General features: G+C 43.5%; 1 protein-coding gene across 1 annotated transcript in view; it reads right to left on the bottom strand.

Annotated features, from left to right (window-relative positions):
- The window catches only part of LOC124615271 (retinol-binding protein pinta-like), a 115,424-nt gene that overhangs the window by 83,311 nt on the left and 9,317 nt on the right, over positions 1–22,796 (bottom strand). The window contains exon 2 of the mRNA XM_047143019.1: positions 14,897–15,061. Within this exon, the coding sequence (XP_046998975.1) occupies positions 14,897–15,061 (165 nt within the window). The remainder of the gene's footprint in view (positions 1–14,896; positions 15,062–22,796) is intronic.

The raw sequence follows: 22,796 nt of genomic DNA, 5'->3' as shown, positions 1-22,796 counted from the left end.
TCGATCGTCGACTGCCAAACATCGCTCACTGATTTCTGTTGTTACTTCATGCAGTGTTGCTTGTCTCTTAGTACTGCCAACTCGACGCAAACGCCACTGCTCTTGCACGTTAAGGAAAGACTGTCCGCCACTGTGTTGTGCGAGTGAGTGGTAATGCCTGAAATTTGGTGTTCTCGGCACACTCTTGATACTGTGCATTTCAGAATACAGAATTTACTAACGATTTCCAAAATAGAGTGTCCAATGTGTCTAGCTCCAGCTACCATTCCGCGCTCAAAATCTGTTGATTCCAACCGTGCGGCCATAATCACGTCGGAAAACTTTCCACGTAAATCACCTGAGTACAATTGACTCCTTCGCCAATGCACTGCCCTTTTATACCTTGTGTACGCGATACTATCGACATCTGTATACGTGCATATCGCAGTCTTATGGCTTTTGTCCATTGTATTTAACCTATGAGGAGGCTGTGCAGCTATGCCAACGCGCTGTGTCGCCACCAGAAAGGCAAACAGGCAGAGAGCAAACAGAGGCACATTAGGTAGGTCACAAATTTCATGGGAATAGCAACTTTGTATTTTAACACATAAGATCAATAAATAAATAAACAAACACCGTTTGGTCCATTCTCTCCTGCTTTTTACCACCTGATTTACTTCTGCAGAGAAAACCTTCTCGCTGTTAATTCTCTCGTACCGGAAATTTAATGAGAAAAATGTGGAACGGTACAACAAGTTCCAACTCAATTGCGGAAAGCGGAACAAACTTGGAAGAGATTGCCTTATTTTGAATCGTAAACTTGGCAACATAATCTTTGCAGTGAGTTGGTTCGATGAATTGGAGCTAGCTCTAAACGTAGAAAAACGTTATTCAATGTGAACGAATAGAAGAAACAAACCCGTAATGTTCGGATACATCATTAGTAGTGTCCTCTTTAACACAGTGGCATTGATTAAATATCTGGGCGAAACGTTGCAAAGCGATAATAAATGGGGCGAGCATTTGAGGATTGTGGTAGGCAAAGCTAATGGTCGACTTTGGTTCACTGGGAGAATTCTGGGAAAGTGTGGTTCATCTGTAAAGGAGACTACTGCTCGAATGTTTGGGATAGGTACCAGGTGGGATTAAAGGAAGACATTGAAGCAATAGAGATCTGGGTCAGCTAAATTTGTTACATGTAGGTTCAAAGAACATGCAATTACCACGGAGATCCTTCGGGAACTCAAATGGGAATCCCTGAAGTGAACGATTCTATTGTCCCAAACCTATAATGCGCGTGAGGACCACGTAGACAAGATACGAGAAATTAGGACTCATATGGAGGCATATAAACAGTCATGTTTCCCTCATTCTGTTAGAGAGTGGAACAGGAAAGGAAATGGCTAGTTGTGGTACGTGGTACCCTCCACCACGCGCCGCAAGGTGAATTGCGGATATCGATGTAGGAGCAATACATCTTTGTAAAAGGAGAGTGCGATTTCGACTGAAAGAGTAAAAGGTTTGCGAGATCACCTATCAGCCTGCTGATATGGCGAAATAGCAAACACTTGCAGTTCAGAAAGACATTCGGAAATGTAGGTCACACTCGTTCATCACAGTCCCAACATACTGTCACTGCCTCAAACTGGTAGTAAGACATGCTCGGACTTCCGAGCCTTTGCCGCAGTCTTTATACTGCTGTGCACCAGCTAGTAGGCCAAACCAGTGATGCGCCGCTAATGTTTACGGACATGACTTCTGCCTCCGAGAGTGCTACCTGTCTGGTGACAACACTTGGTCGCTGTGAGCTTCCAGCCTTGCAACCATTGATGATAAGATCTGGAGACTGCTACCTACGGCTTGCTGAGCTAAAATGATGGTGATTGACACACTCTCCACCTCTCGTAGTATTCGGGAGGTGTGCTAACTACTGCAGCGGTATCCTTTATCAGTCACTGACACCCCCTGCCTTACTTGAGGGCAAGTGCTATGCTCCTGTTCACCTCCGCACCACGCAGACTTGCTGAGAGGTTACCCTTCAACGTCAACGCGAGTGCTCTGGAGATCCTGCGAAGCCACGCCTGGCACACAGACTACGTCGTTCGGCTACGAGCCCCGCCTTCCACCCGACACTGTGATTACATAAGCCGGCTGCCGAGAGCGACGTCGGCTGGAGTTTTCTGGGACAATGTCAGCAAGTTTCTAAACTGCGTGCCGCACCGTCGCCGGCCTGGACGCCGCCACAGAGGAGATTACACGGTTGTAAACTTTGGTGCAGTAAATTCTTGTTCTGCTGATGTTGTATCATCAGCACCCGGGACTCTGATTGGTCTGCTGCATTGCACTCTATGCTCCGTCATCCAACAAGAGAAAAGGTCTCAACTGTGCTCCAGCCGTATATTCTGAGTGCCCTTTTACTAAGATTCCATGTCAATATCTGGCGTAGAAATCCGAAATTATTAGGAAAGAAAGCGGAATCTACGGGCACACATGGATTGAATGTGAAGTAGTGGCAATACGGTTATAATTCATACTAGACTTTAATGAGAGATGTTAACCGAATTATATTCAAATGGAACATTTTTTCTCATTAAATTTCCGGTGGAAGAGAATTAACAGCGAGAAGGTTTTCTCTGCAGAAATAAATCAGGTGGTAAAAAGCAGGAGAGAATGCTCCAAACGGCGTTTGTTTATTTATTTATTGATCTTACGTGTTAGAGTACAATGTTGCTTTTCCCGTGAAATTTGTGACTTACCTAATGTGCCACTGTATATTTTTGTACTAGTTTAATTTGTGACTTGGAGTTAATCAAAGATTAATTATTAAGAGGTCCATCATCAGCAAATAGTCTCAAAAAGTGATTAGTCGATTTTGTTGACATTTTCTGTTAGGATCGAGACTTAAAAGATTTTCCCGCCACCTGGTAGTAAATGTTCTTGCGCCCCCAGTTCAGTAACGTCGTGTTGTTTCGGGACGCAAGATTAAACCAAAATTGCCATTCCGAGTCAAGTGGACCATTTGCTACCACATCTTTGGCAGACGTTTTGATGAAGTGTGAAATAAATAGGCAGATACTCTTCCAACCTGACCGAGTTCATCGACAGTGTCTTGCTGAAATTGTTCTGGATGACCTGTAGTAATTAAATTTAATATCAATGGAAGGCATAGGTTTAGGTATAATTGCGTGCCTGCATAAAATTCCACTAAAGCCAGGTCTGCGCTCCCCTCTCCCTTTCCATAACTACATGGTGAAAGTAAATACTGTTTATTAGAGAGACTATTTGTCATGATGTGGGAGAGCCCCTGCTGTTGCATATGAATGGGCACTAACTAGTGCCAATACATACATTGCTTCTTTTTCATACAGGTAGTCAGTAAATCACAATTAATCGAGATCCTCTACTGATCTTTTCGTCCCTTTATCATTAGCAACTTAAAGAATCGGTAAAACCTAAAGCATACAAACCTCCCTAGAAAATGGAAAATAGAAAATTATAAAATATCCCTTGCAGATGATTGAGAAACCCCAATTAGTCCCTACCTCAGTCGCATTCTGGGTCAACAAATAAAAATGATTAATGCTCTATACTCCCTATTAAACCCAGCACAGGTACCTTCTCTAGTGGTTATAAAGTTTGCGTTATCGGTTGCTTTCAAATTTTTACAGGTAAGTTGAACCCACCCGCTGAAAATTATTAACCCCCCAGCAATAACTCACAGGGGCCGGTAATTCCGTGGAGCACACGAGTATTGTAAACCAGTACCACAGGGGGTAGCTTGCAGAAGCATTAGGACATGAAAAGCGATTTGAAACATCCTACTCGGTGGAATTTTATCAGTACCTTCAGTAGCCGTGTTACGTCGCAATATTCCCTCAATATAATCGCGCCTCATATCGATCACCTTCTCCCACACAGGTGGAAGGCGTCGTACATTGTCAGAATATCCATCCTTATGACACGGATGATGCCTTCTCTATTGTTTTAGCATGTGCCACGAAGAGGTGCCTTCATTTTGGTGAACAGATAGTAATCGCATGGACTCGTATACGATGAATGCGATGAATGTTCCAGCATTTTTCACCCCACATATGCAGCAGTTCGTGCACGGGGTTCGCCATGTGGCATCGTGCATTTCCGGATGCAGTGGCTGAATGAAATACACTGCTGCGCTCTCCGTCCACGTGTTACTTTAGTCTTGACACACTCATGTTGTTCGTGTTTTCTAAACGTTTTCTTAGTGAACTAGTGGCGTCCCGCACTTTCAGGCAGTACACACTGCAACTGGCGCAAACACAGCCGTCGCCGTTTACAGCGTTACTTCAGATAACCTTCTGGTATGAGCTACAGACAGCGGGCATACCATGTGACCCACGTCTTTCATGTTACAGCAGTGTTGGCACTACTTTTTGTCCAACCCATGTAAAAAACAGGACGAGTTTTATTAACGTGTAACAGCCCTTGAAGCGACGAAGATGACGCGGAAGCATACAATTTAATATAAAATACATGCAATCGCAAATGTTAGGATACACCCCAAGAAGACATGAGAAATAATAAAAATGTCACATCATCAGATAACGTACCTCTCCGAACATGTAGTGGCTGAGTTTGGGCGTGATGGGATGATTGAGCAATGCAATACTTGCTTGCATTCGAGCAAACGGTGCCTTTTTAGAAGCCGTTTTGTTAACGTTGAAGTTATGAAATTATTGTCCTCACTGCAACCAATTAGAAGCTATTCTTATTTTGTGTTTCTTTCACCTCTTTACATACATTATTCAGTAAAAAACGTAGATTATTTACTGGTAAATGATTCCGAAGCTTATAGTGTTTGGCTTGTGACACAATATGGTCGGTTTTGTTGTGCTGTACTTAGCAATAAATCAGCGAAGACCGTGAGACCAGTAAATAAAATATTAAATCTTACCTCAAAGTAAACACATAATTGACTGATGCAACGAAGTAGCCCAAACATGAATCCCATGTGCTAAAGTCGCACACGTGAGCCCAGGGCCACAGTGTTGGGGTGAGCAGCTGCGAGAGACAGATACGCTCAGCCGCAGCACGTATGGCGAGGTACGTCATCCGGTGACGTCATACGTTCAACATTTCTCATCCATTTTTGGGGTATTACCCCACATTTGTGATACCACTTTTTTATATTCAATTAATTGTCTCTGCATTATCTAGGTCGTTTAGGACCGAGAGTGTACAGTAAGATTGGAGGACAAGGAACGAGATGCTCATATCAAAAAGAGTGTAACACAGTGATGTAGTCTTTCGCCCCTACTGCTTTATCTATGTATAGATATGCAAGAAAGGTCAGAGTGAAAATCATAAGATTCGCTGGTGACATTGCTATCCTCAGTGAAAGTTAAGAAGAGTTACTGCACGTGTTGAATGGAATCAACATTATTCAGAGTAAAATGAAGAAAGACAAAAGTGACGTGGAGTAGCAATAATGTGACTGCAGTCCGATTAAAATTACTTGATAGTTGACGTCTGTCACTTGCCGCTGCAGCGTTGCCACATCAGCTGTCGGCTACATCTGGGTTGTAGGCGACACACAAACAGGTGGGTCACTTCACAAGTGCTGTTAGAGTATAACGCAGAGCAATGTTGGAAGTGGCCGCCACAAGGTATGACGGAAATGGCAGATCCTCAGCCGAAAGTTTTTAGGTTACTACTGACTAAAATGGAACAGACGACGGGTTTTGTAGCCCTGAATTTAAAGTCATGTCCTAACCTAAGCTCAACGTCCAGTGTTGAAAATGGCGATCAACAATCTGTGGGACAAACTGAAATCACGATCGCTTTGTTCATTGCTCTTAAGACTAACCACTACGGGCAAGCTCAGGAAAGAAAAATTTCATAATATGCTTGCCTGCATAGCAATCTTCCGCAGCAAAATTTCAGTTTTAGCGGTAAAAGCAAACTGTAATTTCTCGCTGTCATTGTTTACCTGAAACTATCCTCACACTGGCTACACGGCGTGCCGTGTTACCAACAGATGAACGGTCCCAGTTGGCACTTGATTGCAGATTACAAGCGACACAAGCAGATTCCAAACAAAAACAGAATCATAAAAAAATAAGAAATAAAAAAGTCAGTATGGTGATGAAAACGACACGAAGAAGTGTTAGAAATAAAAAAATACATTTAAAACAATTAAATGGATAAAAAGTTTGGTCAAAGACATTCAGTAGGATTTAGAAAAGGTAAAAAACTCCGTTGTATTTGATGAGATTACAACTTAAATCTTCTACAACGCTAACCACTATGCTATGCCTGGTGTCCCAGGCGCAACGGTTAATTGACAGCCTTCAAAAATTGGCCTTCAAGCCATGCCGTGCGAAGCTTATCTAATGTAACCCGATCTTTGTGATTATAATAATTGTGTAAATGACGCTGAACCACGTCTTGTGCGAAAGGATCCATCAGTGTTTGCTAAGTTCTGTGTATGAGACATGTGGATTTCGTTAACATAGTTGTGTGTGTGTGTGTGTGTGTGTGTGTGTGTGTGTGTGTGCGATGTTTTTTTGATGTGATTATCACGTGTAGTGAAATACGAAATAAAAGGGGTGGGCCCTGGATTCAAAATCCAAAAACATCAGACAAGGAACAGGGAGTGAACTAATTACTGCGGCAGTTTGGCAAGGCGAACGGTTCGGGCGTGACGTTGAGCGCTCTGATTGGAGGAAAACAGCTGCAACATTGGAAATGTCAACTACCAAGAAATTTTAGTCGGAATTTAGTGGTAAATGAAGCATCAGCATTAGGGATGACGAAGTAGACCAAGTCCAGGAAATCACTTCCTTGGAAGCAAAATAAAATATGACAGACGAACCAAGGACATTAAAGACAGACTATCACAAGCAAAGAGGACATTCCTGGCCAGGAGAAGTTTGCTAGTATCAAACATCTGCTATAATCTGAGGAATAAATTGCTGAGAACGTACATTTGGATCACAGCATTTTATGGTATTGAACGGCTGGAAAACCGGAGCAGAAGCGAATCAACGCGTCTGAGATGTGATGCTACCGAAGGATGTTGAGAATTAGGTAGACTGATGAGATAAGGGGTGAGGAGGTCTCTGCAGACTCGGCGAGAATGCGAACATATGAAGAACATTGACAACGAAGAAGGACAGGATGATAGCAGACGTATTGAGACACCAGGCAGTAATTTCTATGGTACTAGAGACACCTGTACGGGATGTGGGAGACAGAGGTTGGAATACATTCGGTGAATAAATTTGGACGTTACTTCGTGATTCAATAGTTGGGACAACAGGGCAATTCGTGATGGGCCGCAACACATCAGTAAGAAGAGAGGTACTTTGTTGAAGAAAGAGATCTTCGTCTGTGCGAATCAGCTCCTGGTGTCTTCCTTGCTTCGACCAGACTGTGTAATCTTGATATCTTGAGAGAAAAACTATTTCACTACATCTAATACTGTATCTTCCCATATTTTTTTCTAATCAAGTCATTATGTCATTCCTAGTACTCCCAATTTTCTTCATGTTTGTCCTGTTTTATCCTCAGGCTACATTTCATTTTACGTCTTCTGTCCATTCCCTTCAACAGGTCTACTAAGTCTTTCTTACATCTGGCAAGAAGGTGTACATCGTCTGCTAACATTAGCAGCACCCGCTGCTGTCCCCCTTGAACTTACACCAGCGGGTTATCGTTAAAGTGCTGCTACTCACGGAAGTCCAGTGTGGAATGTAACTACCGTCGGCCACCAGGGGCAAATCTGGCGGTGTACACCATCTCGTCGACGTCTCCCGCTCTTATATTCAAGAAATGTGTAAGTGGCGGTTAATAATAGAATCAACATCTGCCTTTCATCCTTGTTGGAGCTTCTCCGCCCACATGCCGTCCTAATCCATTCGATATGGAAACATTTCTGAACGTCTTTCTTGCATTTACAGCGCCAGATTTGCACTTTGTGGGCAAAATTGTAACTAATTTTTTCCAGCGTAAATCGGTCCCGTGGTAACGTACTAAGTCTAATACTACTCTAAACTCTCTGCCACTTTACGCTACCATACGATAATTACAGTTCACATTGGACCTCAGTAAGCAGCCCTATTTAATTGTAACCGCCGAGTATTTATTTTCTGAAATTTCCTTTCACTTCTTTTATTGTTCCTTCGACCTACAAGTTGAACAGGATGATAAGCTGCAACATCGTCTTACACATTTCCAATTTTATTGCTCACACTTGGAGTTTGTACAGAACATTCGTCTGTCTGTGTATTTTTGTCCCAATCTTTTAAGGATTGACAACAACCGATTTCGTCTTACATTGTCTGAGAATTTCTCTACATTCACAAATTCTTAGAAGTTATTCTGTTTCCTTGAATCTATCTTACAGCACAATGGGAGAATTGCCTCACTGGTATCTCTTCCCTTTCTGAAACGAAACTGATACTATTCTTCTGTGTATTATTCTGGTCAGCAATTAACAAGCGTGATTTGCTCGACTGTTCATGTGATGGAAGGCAAAAGAGACGGAGTGGAAATGTTGTAGTGCCGACGGTTTCGTTGTAGAAAGCATGACTTAATGCTGCTGACTCCTTCTATGTGAAACTATTACTGAATACGTAGTTAAGTAACTCGTGCAATTTTATGCTTGACAAAGGTAAACAACGGTGCAGGATTTTGTCCATACCCCATAAATATTCAGTGGGTGGGAAAATCATTCGCTGGAAGTGTCCAGAATGTCCTTCAAACAAATCGCGAACAATTGTGACCGCTGACATGGCGCTTTGTAATCCATAACAATTCCGTCCTTGTTTGCGGTCACGAAGTCCACGAATGGCTGCAAATGGTCTCCAAGTATCCGAAAATAACAATTTCCAGTGAATGATCGGTTCAGATGGACCAGAGGACCCAATCACTCTCCATGCAAACGCAGCCCAAACCATTATGGAGCCCACCACAAGTTTGCACAGTGCTATGTTGACAACTTGGATGCATGGCTTGGTGAGGTCTGCACCACCCTCGAATCATCAGTCCACTGGATAGTTTGATGTGGGCCGCCACGAGTTCCTCTTCATTGTCAACCTCCTCATCTCAGAGAAGTAATTACAATCTACGTCCTGAATCGTTCACTGGGTGTATTCCAGTCTCGGTTTTCCTCAACAGTTTTTACCTTCTACAGCTTCGACCAATACCAAGGAAGTCATTATCTAATGTCTTAACAGATGTCCTACCATCTTCTTGTTAGTGATTTGTATATGTTTCTTTTCTTCCCAATGCTCTGGAGAACCTCCTCATTCCTTACCTTATCAATCCTCCTAATTTTCAACAGTCTTCTGCAACACCGTATTCAAATTCTTCGATTCTCTTCTTTTCTGGTTTTCCCACAATACGTATTTCACTAAAATACGATGAAATGCTCCAAACGTGCATTCTCAAAAATTTATTACTTAAATTAATGCGTGTATTTGATACTAGTAGACTTCTCTTGGCCAGGAATGCCCTTTCTGCCAGTAGTAGCCTGCGTTTGATGTCATCTTTACTCCGTCCGTCATTGGTTGTTTTACTGCCTAGGTAACAGAATTCCTTAACTTCATCTACTTCGTAATCACCAGTATCGGGTTAAGTTTCTCACTCTTCTTATTTCTGCTACTTTGCATTACTTTCATCTTTCTTCGATTTACTCTCCATATTGTGTATTCATTAAACGGTTCATTCGATACAGCAGATCCTGTAATACTTCTTCCTTTCCACTGAGGATAACAATGTCATCAGCGAATCTTATCATTGATATCCCTTACCCCATGAATTTATTCCCACCCTTGCCACCCTTGAACCTTTGCGTAATTGCTTTTTCGGTGAATAGATTGAACAATGGGGGTGAAAGACTACATCCCTGTCTTACATACTTTTTATTCCGAGCACTTCGTTCTTCGTTTCCCACTCTTCTTATTCCCTCTTGGTTCTTATAATATTGCATATTACCCGTCTTTCCATATAGTTTACGCCCATATTCCTGAGTATTTCGAATATCTTGCCCCATTTCACAATGTCGAACGATTTTTCAGGTCGACAGATCTTATGAACGTATCTTGATTTTTCTTCAGTCTTGCTTCCATTATTAGCTCCAACGTTAGAAATGCCTCTGCGGTGCCTTTACATTTTCTAAAGCCAAAGTAATCGTTATCCAATATATCTCACATAACACATCCCCAGTTTTCTTTTCCATTCTTCCGTATATTACTGTGATCTGCAACTTGATTGCATGAGCTGTTAAGCTGATTGTGCGATAATTCTCACACTTGTCGGCTATTGCAGTGTTCGAAATTGTGTGAATGATGTTCTTCTGAAAGTCAGATGGTATATCGCCATATTAATACATTCTACACACCAATGTGAATAGTCGATTTGTTGCCATTTCCGTTCACAATTTTAGAAATTGTTATTCGTTCGTAAGTCTTCGGGAGCTGTTTTAGATTCTGATTCTTGTACTGAAGCTCCTATCTCTTTTATATCCACTCCTGTTTCTTCTCCTATTGCGTCATCAGACAAGCCTTTTCCCTCATAGAGGCCTTCGATGTAGTCCTTCCTCCCATCTGCTCTCTCGTCTTAGCGCCGGCCTGGGTGGCCGAGCGGTTCTAGGCGCTACAGTCTGGAATCGCGCGACCGCTACGGTCGCAGGTGGGAATCCTGCCTCGGGCATGGATGTGTGTGATGTCCTTAGGTTAGTTGGTTTAAGTAGTTCTAAGTTCTAGGGGACTGATGACTTTAGAAGTTAAGTCCCATAGTGCACAGAGCCATTTAAACCATTTGAACCTCTCCTCTTATTGCACTCTTAATGTTACTACGCTGGCTTTTAATTTCACCAAAGGTTGTTTTGATTTGCTGAGTCAGTCCTCCCGACAGTCATTTCGTTTTCGACTTCTTCGCATTTATGCTGCAGCCATTTCGCCTTAGCTTCCCTGCACTTCCTGTTTCTTCCATTCCTAAGTAAACTATATTTTTACATTTTCCTGAACGTTTTTGTATTTCATTCTTTCGTGGATCAACTGAAGCATTAAGAAATGCTTTCATCGCAGTTACCTTCTTTGTACCGACGTGTTCCTAATTTCCGTAACTGCTCTTTTCGGAGACGTTCATTCTTCTTATACTGAACTGCCTACTGAGCTATTACTTATCGCAGTGTCTACAGCCTCAGAGAACGTCAAGTGTACCTTCTTATTATTTAGTACTTCCGAATACCACTTCTTTGCGCTCTGATCCTTCCTGACTACTCTCTTGAACTTCAGACTACTCTTCATCACTGCTAAATTGTGATCTGATTCTATATCTGCTGCTGGGTATGCCTTAAAATTGGTTATCTGATTTCGGAATCTCTGCCTTACCATGATGTAATCTAACTGAAATCCTCCTATATCTTGCGGCCTTTTCCAAGTATACCTCCTTCTATTGCGATTCTTGAGTAGAGTACGCGCTGTTACTAGCTGAAATTTATTGCAGAACTCAAGTAGCTTTTCTCCTCTTTCATTCCTACTACCAATCGCATATACTAGCGTAACTGTTTCTTCTGCACTTGCTCCTACACCCGTATTGCAGTCCTCCATCTCTATTAGATTTTTATCTCCAATTACATACTGAATTACCAGTTCAGTGTCCTCATATATTTCCTCTTTTTCTTTACCTTATGCTTGCGGCGGCGGCATGTATGCTTGAACTATTGTCGTCGGTTGGGTTTGCTGTAAATTCTGATGAGAAAAACCCTAGATTGAACTAGTCACAGGAACCTACTCTCTGCTGCACCACCCCAAGGGCAGTAGACTTCCTGAACCTCTGTCCTTTCCTCCACTCTTTTTGAAAAAGCCTTTGGCAGTATAAGGGCGATTTCTTATCCCAGAGGTCTTTGGCCGCTACTATTGAAATTTTTATTCAAAATTTAAGCGTTGGAGGGATGCAGATGTTTCGATTAGTAATGAAAGACGATACCCCCCTTTTTATTTTTTGTTCATGTCATTTTGTTCGTTATTGGTCGTTTTATTTGTTCGGTGTGGACGTCCCATGATGCTTGTACAATTTCATATTTTATCCATCCACTCAATTTTTTTTGTTACAGAGGGCACCTGAGCCTCTGATCGAACATGTTGAGCTGCAGTGCTGTCCACCCCTAGACCATGGCTGCTTGCAGCTCTTACCAACTCTAATCGGAGCTCATCTGTGCAGGCTACGGTTTTCCAGTCGTCTAAGGTCCAACTAATGTGGCCACGAGCCCAAGTGAGGTGCTGTTGGCGATGTCGTGCCGTTAGCAAATGCACATGCTGCCCTAGCCCACTAATGACCAATTTCGCAGCACTGTCCGAACGGATACGGCGTCATAAGTTCCACATGATTTCTGCAGTTATATCGGGCAGGAATGCTTGTTTGTTAGCATTGATAACTTAACCCGAACACCTCTGCTCTCGGTCGTAAAGTGAAGGCCGGCGGCCACTGCATTGGCCGTCATAATGCCTGAAATTTGGTATGCTCGGCACACTCTTCAGTCTGTGGATCCTGGAATAATGGATTACCTACCGATTTCCGAAACAGAATGTCCCATGCGCCAGGCTCCAACTACCATTCCGAGTTCGAAGTCTGTTTATTCCTGTTGTGCTGCCATAATCCCGTCGGAATCCTTTTCACGTGAATCGCCTGAATGCAAATGACGCTCCACCAATGGACTGTCTCTTACACCTTGTGTGCGCGGTACTACCGTCATCTGTGTACCTGCATATCGCTACCCCATGACTTCTGTAGAATAAAACTTCTAAAACTACTGACTGGCCGCACACAGGGGCTACACGCATCCAATCTCCCCCTCATCTATATAATGTTGAGCCAATCCATCACCTGCTATGCAAAAATTGCATGGCAGTTCCCTCTGTCTACAAGCAGCATTAAAAAAGAAACAAACCAGACGCTAACGAAAATCGCAGTAGAGATAGTAGCGCCATTGTCTGCCAGCTAAGAGGACCCAAACTCGCCGCTAGAGGGATATGGGTGCACACCCATGTGACTACAGGTCGGGCACGTCCATTGTGCTGAAAACAGAGAAATGAAAGCTTCAAAAGAAGGGCAGAATGGAGGAAAGTGCGTTTAGTTACACCGGAAGGAGTACGGTCAAGAAAAATTCATCAAAGAATGGCACAAGTATACGAAGAACACTGAACGTCCGTGGGAAGAGTCAAGGCGTGGCGGAAGCGAACGGATGTCGTTGGTTGATGACGCACGGTCTGGAACGCCACACCCCTTTACCGGTGGCACTATCTAGCAAGTGGAAGCCTCACTGTGCAACACCGGTGAGTTGAGGGGGCAGCCACTGTCCCAAAGACCAGATTGAGAGTCGTAATTGCGACGGACATGCAGTGCTCTCCGTGCACTTGCGCCATTCATTGATAAATTTCCCGTTACCTGTACTCCTTCCATTCTAAGGAAACCCACTACATCACCTCACTCTTTTTTTTAACCTTCCATATCTTTGTTTCCTGAATCATTAAGTGCAATGGATAATCTACTTTGCCGTAATTATCGCATACGTTTACCTACCAACATATGGATCCTATACCACGTCAGATTACCACCCCTTCTTATACTGAATACCTTCGAGCAATCTGCACCACTCGCAAACACGACTCCAATAATTCTGTTGTCTCCCGTCTGATAGTCAATCCTGGCAAACTGCCGCGCCTACACCGACACATTCCATCAACCCCACACCTGTAAACTCTCCACATCCCCTCCCAACAAAATTTCAACCGACTCCCTCCCAAAGGCAATGAAATCCGTCCCGACATTTACCCATCCTACCAACTGTAGTTCCACCCTACCTAATCAAGTCACTATTTACTTCCCCTTCGGAGCTTTTCCATTTCCCCTTCATTTTCAATGAGAGTTTAATGCTTAATCTTAAAGTTATAGTTTTCTTTCAAATGCATTCTTCTGATTTTGTTTCACTTTTCAGTATTCCTATTTAAAATTGACGACGATGAAAGTAAAGTTTATTTTATATAAAACCTTCATCTTAACGAATTTTAAAATCACTTGTAAATCTATCATCTTTAAATTTATTGCATTTTCGCCTGTGTGCGTACTACTTATCCACTTGGGTGAACAGCCGAGTGACAGTATCACTGACAGCCCACTACCTGCCCATATGGGTCTGGGAGATGAAGTACCAATAAACAAAAGAAAGCATTAGTTGCATAACTGGAACATCTTAACAGGTTTAACGAAAACAGAAATATCAGATCTAAACCTCTGTTCATTTATTTTCCTACTTTCCACATTAGTTTGAAAAAGCCAATCAACATTCGTTCTTCCCGTCACTTTGGATCTACTCGTACTTACTTTTCCTTCTGCCTCAGGGACCAAATTTACTGCAGGAGCTGCTGATTCAGCTCTTAATCAGTTTACATATGTAGTGCTAGAAACTTTCCAGACATTGAGGTACGCTCGGTTTATCGAAATCCAACCAGCGAATGGAGCGTTCGAGTCTGTCACAAGGTTTCCCGGAGGTTTTTCGTGGTTGCGAGGTAAATTGTATGAGTGAAATTCTGCCCCCAAAACGTTCCAATCAGGTCTCTCTGTGACTCGCTAACAGATTGTCTGACACTTGGCTGAAAAGTCCGTGACTCTGCAACTGGTCATTACTCTATGCTCTACTTAGATATTAAAAATTATTCAAAAAATAATATATTTATGACAGATCCAGTTCACGTAAGCAAACTCAACGCACTGGGACTGGATTGATTAGTTAACCACTGTAACAGCAACGTTTGGAAACGACTTGTTCAGAATTGAAGAGCGAAATCATAGTTTAAGGAATCAACTCGAACCTCACAATTATGGTTTGGGGATTTTAGAAGAGTAGACTAGAATAGTCAGAAAGCTGACTGACCTATCTCGTCGGGCAGATGCGGCTGCATCCTGAGCCAGTCTCGAACAGACGCTATGGCCCTCTTGATGTCCTCTTCGTCTGTCCCCAGACTCTTCCTGATGGTCTCCACCTGCTCCCGCGTCGCAGGGATGAAGCTGTAGCGATCGCTCATTGCTGGCTGGTATTCTGTAAGCAGAAGGAAGGGCGTACTGCCAAAAAGGGACCGGTGATACAGTTCTCAAAAGTACAGACCTTGGGTGCAAATTTCGCCTCTCGTGACAAAGATATTTTCTGCTTCGGTGCAATATGACCAGTTACTTCTTTGCTCATTCGAAAAGAAACAGTGTTTAGGGTTCCGTATCTCAATCGGTGAAAACGGAACCCTTATTGCGTCAACTATATCAATGCATGGTGTCTGTTCTTTTGAAGATGTCCGAAAGAACAGAGACCACGTGGAATCCGCATCCGTGATTCATATTATGTAAAGTGAAGGTGGAGGAAGGGGAGAGGAAACGAAAGGGAAGGAGCTGTTTCTGTCAACCGCATCGAAATTTGATGCGGATTCAGTGGCGACGAGTGAAAATTTGTACCAGGTCGGCATTCGAACCTGAGGTCTTCTGCTTTCTAGACAGCTGCGTTAACCACTGCGCCACACGGACAGGTGTTTATTGAGATTGCAATGACTACGTCAGCACGCCTCTCGGTCGACCCACATTCCCAGCCAGCGTCACCCATCTGCCGGCCCTGTCCGATATTTTGAGGTTTCCACAGGAGGGCGGACGTAGTTGGGCATCTGCACTGAAGAAGGTGGATTCGTTGCCCATCGAGGCGCATCAAATATAGGAATGCGTGGTGTCTCTTCATTTGGACACGTCCACACGAACAGATAACAAGCGTTCACAAAACTTATTCGCGTCGATGTACAATAAATCCACCGCCTTGAGTTCGGATGCACAACTACGTCCGACTTCATGTGGAAACTTCTAAGTAGCGGGCATGGAGGATATAGACAGGGATTGCAGATAGGTGACATTAGACGAGAATGATGGTTCCGAGATAGTCCGTGTAATTGAGATAAACGCTGTGTCCGGCTGGCGCAGTAGTGAACAGTTTAACACAACTGCTTAGTAATAACGAGATCGTAGGTTCGAATCCTAGTCTGGCACATATTTTCGCTCGTCGCCGCTGATTCCACATAAAGTACCGATGCAGCTGACATCAATAGCCCCTTTCCTTTCTTTTCTCAGCTTTTAATTTACGTAAAAGAGATATTTTGTCTGCCTGTCCGACTGATAAAAAGCCTTTTCATCAGGATCAGGGAGGTGTATCAGGTTGAAATTAATGTCACATACAAATATCTATAGGACTACTGTCACCTACCTGCGGTCCCTGTCCATTTCCTCTAAGGCCGCTATTTTTGGATTCCTGCAGGAAGTTGGAGGTACCCTACTGGCAATAAAAATCGCTACACCACGAAGATGACGTGCTACAGACGCGAAATTTCACAGACAGGAAGAAGATGCTGTGATATGTAAATGATTAGCTTTTCAGAGCATTCACACAAAGTTAGCGCGGCTGGCGACATCTACAAGTGCTGACTTGAGTAAAGTTTCCAACCGATTTCTCATACACAAACAGCAGTTAACTAGCGTTACCTGGTGAAACGTTGTTGTGATGCCTCGTGTAAGGAGGCGAAATGCGTACCATCACGTTTCCGACTTTGATAAATGGTCGGATTGTGGCCTATCGCGATTGCGGTTTATCGTATCACTACATTGCTGCTCGCGTTGGCCGAGATCCACTAACTGTTAGCAGAATATGGAATCGGTGGGTTCAGGGGGGTAATACGGAATGCCGTGCTGGATCCCAACGGCCTCGTATCACTAGCAGTCGACAGCATCTCATCCGCATAGCTGTAACGGATCGTGTAGCCACGTCTCGATCCATGAGTCAACAGATGGGAACGTTTGCAAGACAACAACCATCTGCACTAACAATTCGACGACGTTTGCACCAGCATGGAATAGCAGCTCGGACACCATGGCTGCGGTTACCCTTGACGCTGCATCACACACAGCAGCGCCTGCGATGGTGCACTCAACGACGAACCTGGGTGCACGAATTTCAAAACGTCATTTTTTTCGGATGAATCCAGGTTATGTTTACAGCATCATTATGGTCGCATCCGTGTTTGGCGACATCGCGGTGAACGCACATTGGAAGCGTGTATTCGTCATCGACATACTGGCGTATCACCCGGTGTGGTGGTATGGGGTGCCATTGGTTACACGTCTCGGTCACCTCTTGTTCGCATTGGCGACACTTTGAACAGTGAACGTCACATTTCGGATGTGTTACGACCCGTGGCTCTACCCTTCATTCCATCCCTGCGAAACCCTACATTTCAGCAGGATAATGCACGACCGCATGTTGCAGGTCCTGTACGGGCCTTTCTGGATACAGAAAATGTTCGACTGCTGCCCTGGCCAGTACATTCTCAAGATCTCTCATCAATTGAAAACGTCTGGTCAATGGTGGCCTGGAAACTGGCTCGTCACAATACGTCAGTCACTACTCTTGATGAACTGTGGTATCATGTTGAAGCTGCATGGGCAACTGTACCTGTCCACGCCATCCAAGCTCTGTTTGAATCAATGCACAGGCGCATCAAGGCCGTTATTAAGGCCAGAGGTGTTTGTTCTGGGCACTGATTTCACAGGATATTTGCACCCAAATTACGTGAATATTTAAAGTCAGTTGTAGTATAATATATCTGTCCAATGAATAACCGTTTATCATCTGCATTTCTTCTTGGTGTAGCAGTTTTAATGGCCAGTAGTGTATTTGTGCATCTGCACTCAAGAAGGTGGATTCGTTGCCCGTTGAGGTGAATCAATTATGTGAATGCGTGGTGTCTGTTCCTTCGGACATGCCCGAAAAAACAGACATCACGCATTCATATAATTGACTCGCCTCGATGCTTGGTTTCTTTTCTTTCGGATATGTCCGGAAACAGACATCATGCATTCATACAATTTATTCGCATAGATGGGCAATGAATTTACCACTTTCAGTACAGATGCACAATTACGTCCGACCTCCTGCGGGAATTCCAAACTAACAGGCACGTCGAGCATGGACATGGACATGGCGCGAGGTGGGAGTGCGAACGGCCGAGTGGCGCGTTGAGATAGTCCGTGCAGTTACAATAAACACTGAGTCCAGATGGCACATTAGCGAAAGCAACTGCTTAGTAACTATGGGATCATGGGTTCCAATCCCATCAGTAGTCCCTCCCCTGCCTTGCCCTTCTCCTCCTCCCCCCCCCCCCCAAAAAAAATGGTTCAAATGGCTCTGAGCACTATGGGACTTAACATCTATGGTCATCAGTCCACTAGAACTTAGAACTACTTAAACATAACTAACCTAAGGACATCACACAACACCCAGCCATCACGAGGCAGAGAAAATCCCTGACCCCGCCGGGAATCGAACCCGGGAACGCGGGCGCGGGAAGCGAGAACGCTGCCGCATGACCACGAGATGCTCCCCCCCCCCCCCCCCCCCCCTCCAATTCAAATTTTGTAATACAGAATCATTTTGTCTGTTCGTCTGTCCATCAGGCTGTTAAAAGCCCTTCGTCTCAGGAGCGGGTAGACGTATCAAGTTTAAATTTGTGTCACATACGAGGTGCGAATGGAAAGTTTTAGGAATGGGCTTGTAATTGTACAATGGTGGTGCTTACATGCTGCTGTGATGCATCTCCTACAAAATAGTCCCCTTCTGACTGAACACACTGACTCCAAAGGTGTTTCCATCTTTGGATACATTCCTGGAATTTTTTTCCTGAAGTGTGTTAAGGACGCTCTCCGTATTTACCTGGATGTCTTCAAACGTCCCAGCTTGCCTTTCAGTGAAAATTTCAGTCTAGGAAAAAGGGAGAAGGGTGCAGGGGCCAAATCAGGGGAATATGGCGGTTGAAGAAGCACAGAAATTTTGAATTTGGTCAAAAATTCAACGATGGAGAAGACACGATGAGCCGGAGCATTGTCACGTTGAAGCACCCAAGTCCTGTCTTTCCACAATGAAGGCCTTTTTTTCCACACCTTTTCGCGCAAACGCTCAAGGACACATTTGCAGTGTTCCTAGTTAAGTTTCTGTCCTCCAGGGGTAAATAGATGACGCACAATAGGCGGTAGAATCGAAAAAAAATCACCAACATTGTCTTCACCTTCCACCAACTTTGCAGTGCTTTTTTCGGACTTGGTGAACCTGGAGGCTTCCACTATGGTTTCAGGATCATACCCATATACCCACGATTCGTCACCTGTAATTACCATATTTAACAAATCTGGGTCATTTTTAGTCCGATTAATCAGTTTTTGGCACACTTCAAGTCGGTGTTGTCTCTAGTCACTTGAAAACACTTGGAATGAATTTTTAGGACACTTGACGCATGTTCAGATCTTGAGTTAAAATTGACCGAACTGCATAGAAACTTAAATTAAGTTCATCAACCATCTCTCTAATTGTAAGTCTACGATTTGAGCGCACTAAGTTGCGAATTTTCACAACGTTTTCATTCGTCTTTGAGGTGGATGGACGGCCGGACCGTGGTTCATCTTCTAATGATTCGTGGCTATTTTTGAATCTGTTAAACCAGACAAAAACATCTGACTGGCTCATACGAGGGCTATTCGGAAAGTAAGGAACGATAGCTCGCGAAATGGAAACCACAGTGAAAATCAGAACTGTTTTATTTGCAACGGTTAGCTACACCTTCCAGCTACTTCTCTACACAGTCGCCGCTCAGACTTAGGCATCTGTCGTGATGATGTACCATCTTTTGAATTCTCTAATATAGAAGACAGCCGCCAGTGCTTTTTGAAAATTGTGTACTCTGGACTGCAGCTCGTTGTCTGTGTTAAAATATTGTCTTCATAGCCAGAGGTTCATTTGAGCAGAGATGAACCACAGGGGTAGCTAATTACGGACTGTATTGTGGGTGATCAAACACTTCCCATCGAAAATGCTGCAGGAGCATCTTCATTGCCCCTGCTGAATGCGGCCGAGAATAGTCGTGTGGAACGAACCGCATGACAGCTATGTTATGTGGATTGCATAGCTTCTGCCGAAATCTGTCGCCAGGCCCTCATACTTGGCGGGAGACGCTAATTTCCAGCCATCTTTACGTTCTGACTGTGAGCTCAGAACTGAAAAGAGTGACATGATGCGATCGACGGACGTACTAGACACAGTGTCCAACGAATCTTTGCAAAGCTTCATCAGATTTTCATCATATTTTCCAATTCGCGACCGATCGTTCCTTACTTTCCAAATATCCCTCGTACAATTATCTCCATAAGCTCTTTTTAATAGTTCGTAAGTCCCAGAAGCTGATTTCCCGGTTTAAAAAAAATTCACACAAACTCGTTCCTCAGTTTTTACGTCCATTTTCAAGCAGACACAATCCGACAGAAAGCCCTAACAGACCCGCACTCAACTTGCTGTCATAGTGAACTGAGTAAAAGAAACTCAGTTTCCTGTCAGAGGGCGTTCAAGGATAAGGCAATGACTCACTCCCCACCCACGGTGTAGCTGCCCGCCATACCAGTAAGTAGTAGCGGATCCATTCTTAAAACTTTCCAATCACACCTCATACAGTGGTCTATAAGCGTTTGGTGGTGCAATAAATGTAAACTTCTAAGTCAATGCCACCGAACGATATGGCCATTTATATCAAATACAAAGGTCTGTAGGCCTTTGGAATCATAAAAACTTTATCTTCTAAGTCAGTATAATCAAAATACACAGCCATTTAAGTTAAATGATTTGGTACTCGCAAACGCACTCGTCAAAACCATCAGGGTACTTCCCTTTCGTTTACAATCATGAAATTTGACAAGAAGGAAAGTTTAACATTACATATAAAGAGAAAATTTCTAAAACTGTTAATTCGTAATTATATAACACGAAAATGTTTTTCTTTTTGTCATTACTATCCGACGCTAAATCTGAAATTACAGCAATGTGGGTCGCAATGACAAAAGTTAAACATGAGGCAAGAAGTGACTTCATTGCTCGTAAGAAGCGTCTCGGTATTTATTAATCATCAGATACCCAGGAGTGATTGATGCACGTAGATAAGGCGTTTCAAGTTGTATGTCAAACAAATATTCAAAAAAAAGTTTGTTTAACTTTTACCATTCCGACCCATTCAGACTAAATTCAAAACTACGATTATTTAAATAATGGTCGCTTGCCTCCTGGATGATATAACTGAAATTAAAACATTCTTCAAAACCTTGTAGTCCTTGGGTCCGATATCTTGCCAGTATCAGCTTCAAAACGGGCAAAAATCGTCGGGGTTCTCGAGTACTGATATGTATGAAGTGTTTATATACAGTGCGTGAGTGATGAGTGGGAAAATCTATCTCTTTCATTCCTCCTTGCACACGTAGCCCAGTAAAGCACATGACTTCTGCTTATTAGGCATATGCACTGACTGCTGCGCCACACTGGTACTGTGGCTACCACAGCTACACGAATTACCGTGCTGCGTCTCCCTCACCAATACAAATTATAGTTCACACCTCAGAAGGGGAACAGCAACAGGGTGAAGACTGAATTGGAATTTGTATTGGGAAAGGAGGCGCCCTAGGGTAATCCATGCAGATCTCGCAGCCAGAGTGCCAGTTTGACGCAGCAGTTAGTGGTGCTGATACAAATTTTAATTCACTGCTTCAGCCTACATCACTACAGACATCCATGTTTGACGATGTAAGTACAGTGGTTGTAAAAAGATACTAACGAACAGCGGCCAGACACAATTATCACGCCCTGTCAATAAGAATCTGTTTCAAAGCTAATAGGTATTGGTACTGTCAGTGAATGCTGGTCCGCCTGAACCAATTTTCAAGCGAACACTGCTAAGGGATTGCTTGCAAAGGGCATTTTGAGTCGAGTACTTCACAAAGGCTATTTCCCTTAGTGACCCATCAATCTAACACCATCAGAGGTGCATCACCAGTGTAAAGAAAACGAGATATTCGGCTGAGAAAGTGGAGAGGAGCGATGCAGAACAATGAACCCGACCCCCTCTCGCAGCACCGGCAGCCTACAACACTGTTTCTCGTTTTAGCAAAAGCAGAGTTGACGCATTGTCAGCAGAGTCGAACCATTCTCTTGTCGTAGGAATCAACCTCGAACCCTGTGTTGGACTGGGATGTCAAAATATGAAGAGCAACCACGAGCTACGCGTAACAGAAAGGAAAGGGGAGTATACAAATCATTTTATAACACCTGTCGCACAATTGCTTACTGATATTAGTATGGTCGTGAACGTGGTAGGTCTGGCCTTACCTCTACCTATATGTTACTTAACCATAGATCGAAGCATCCCCATAAGAAAAAAGAACTGCCGCGTTAAAGTATCCCTAAATACACTGAAGTGAGAAAAGCTAAATCCTCGCACAAACGAAAAAATGGCTGACATCGAAATAAGTGTCCAAGGAATAGAAAAGCAGCTGAAATCACTCAACAGAGAAAAGTCCACTGGAACTGACGGGATACCAATTCGATTCTAACTGCCGTGTACCGCAAGTCTCTAGAGGAACGGAAGCTTCCAAATGATTGGAAAAGAACACAGGTAGTTCCAGTTTTCAAGAAGGGTCGTCGAGCAGACGCACAAAACTATAGGCCTATATCTCTGACGTCGATCTGTTGCAGAATTTTAGAACATGGTTTTTGCTCGCGTATCATGTCATTTCTGGAAACCCAGAATCTACTCTGTAGGAATCAACACGGATTCCGAAAACAGCGATTGTGTGAGACCCAACTCACTTTATTTGTTCATGAGACCCAGAAAATATCAGATACAGGCTCACAGGTAGTTGCCATTTTCCTTGACTTCCGGAAGGCG

The sequence above is a fragment of the Schistocerca americana genome, chromosome 5, assembly GCF_021461395.2.
Source record: "Schistocerca americana isolate TAMUIC-IGC-003095 chromosome 5, iqSchAmer2.1, whole genome shotgun sequence".
Lineage (NCBI taxonomy): Eukaryota > Metazoa > Arthropoda > Insecta > Orthoptera > Acrididae > Schistocerca > Schistocerca americana.
This window is presented reverse-complemented; position numbering and strand designations above follow the sequence as displayed.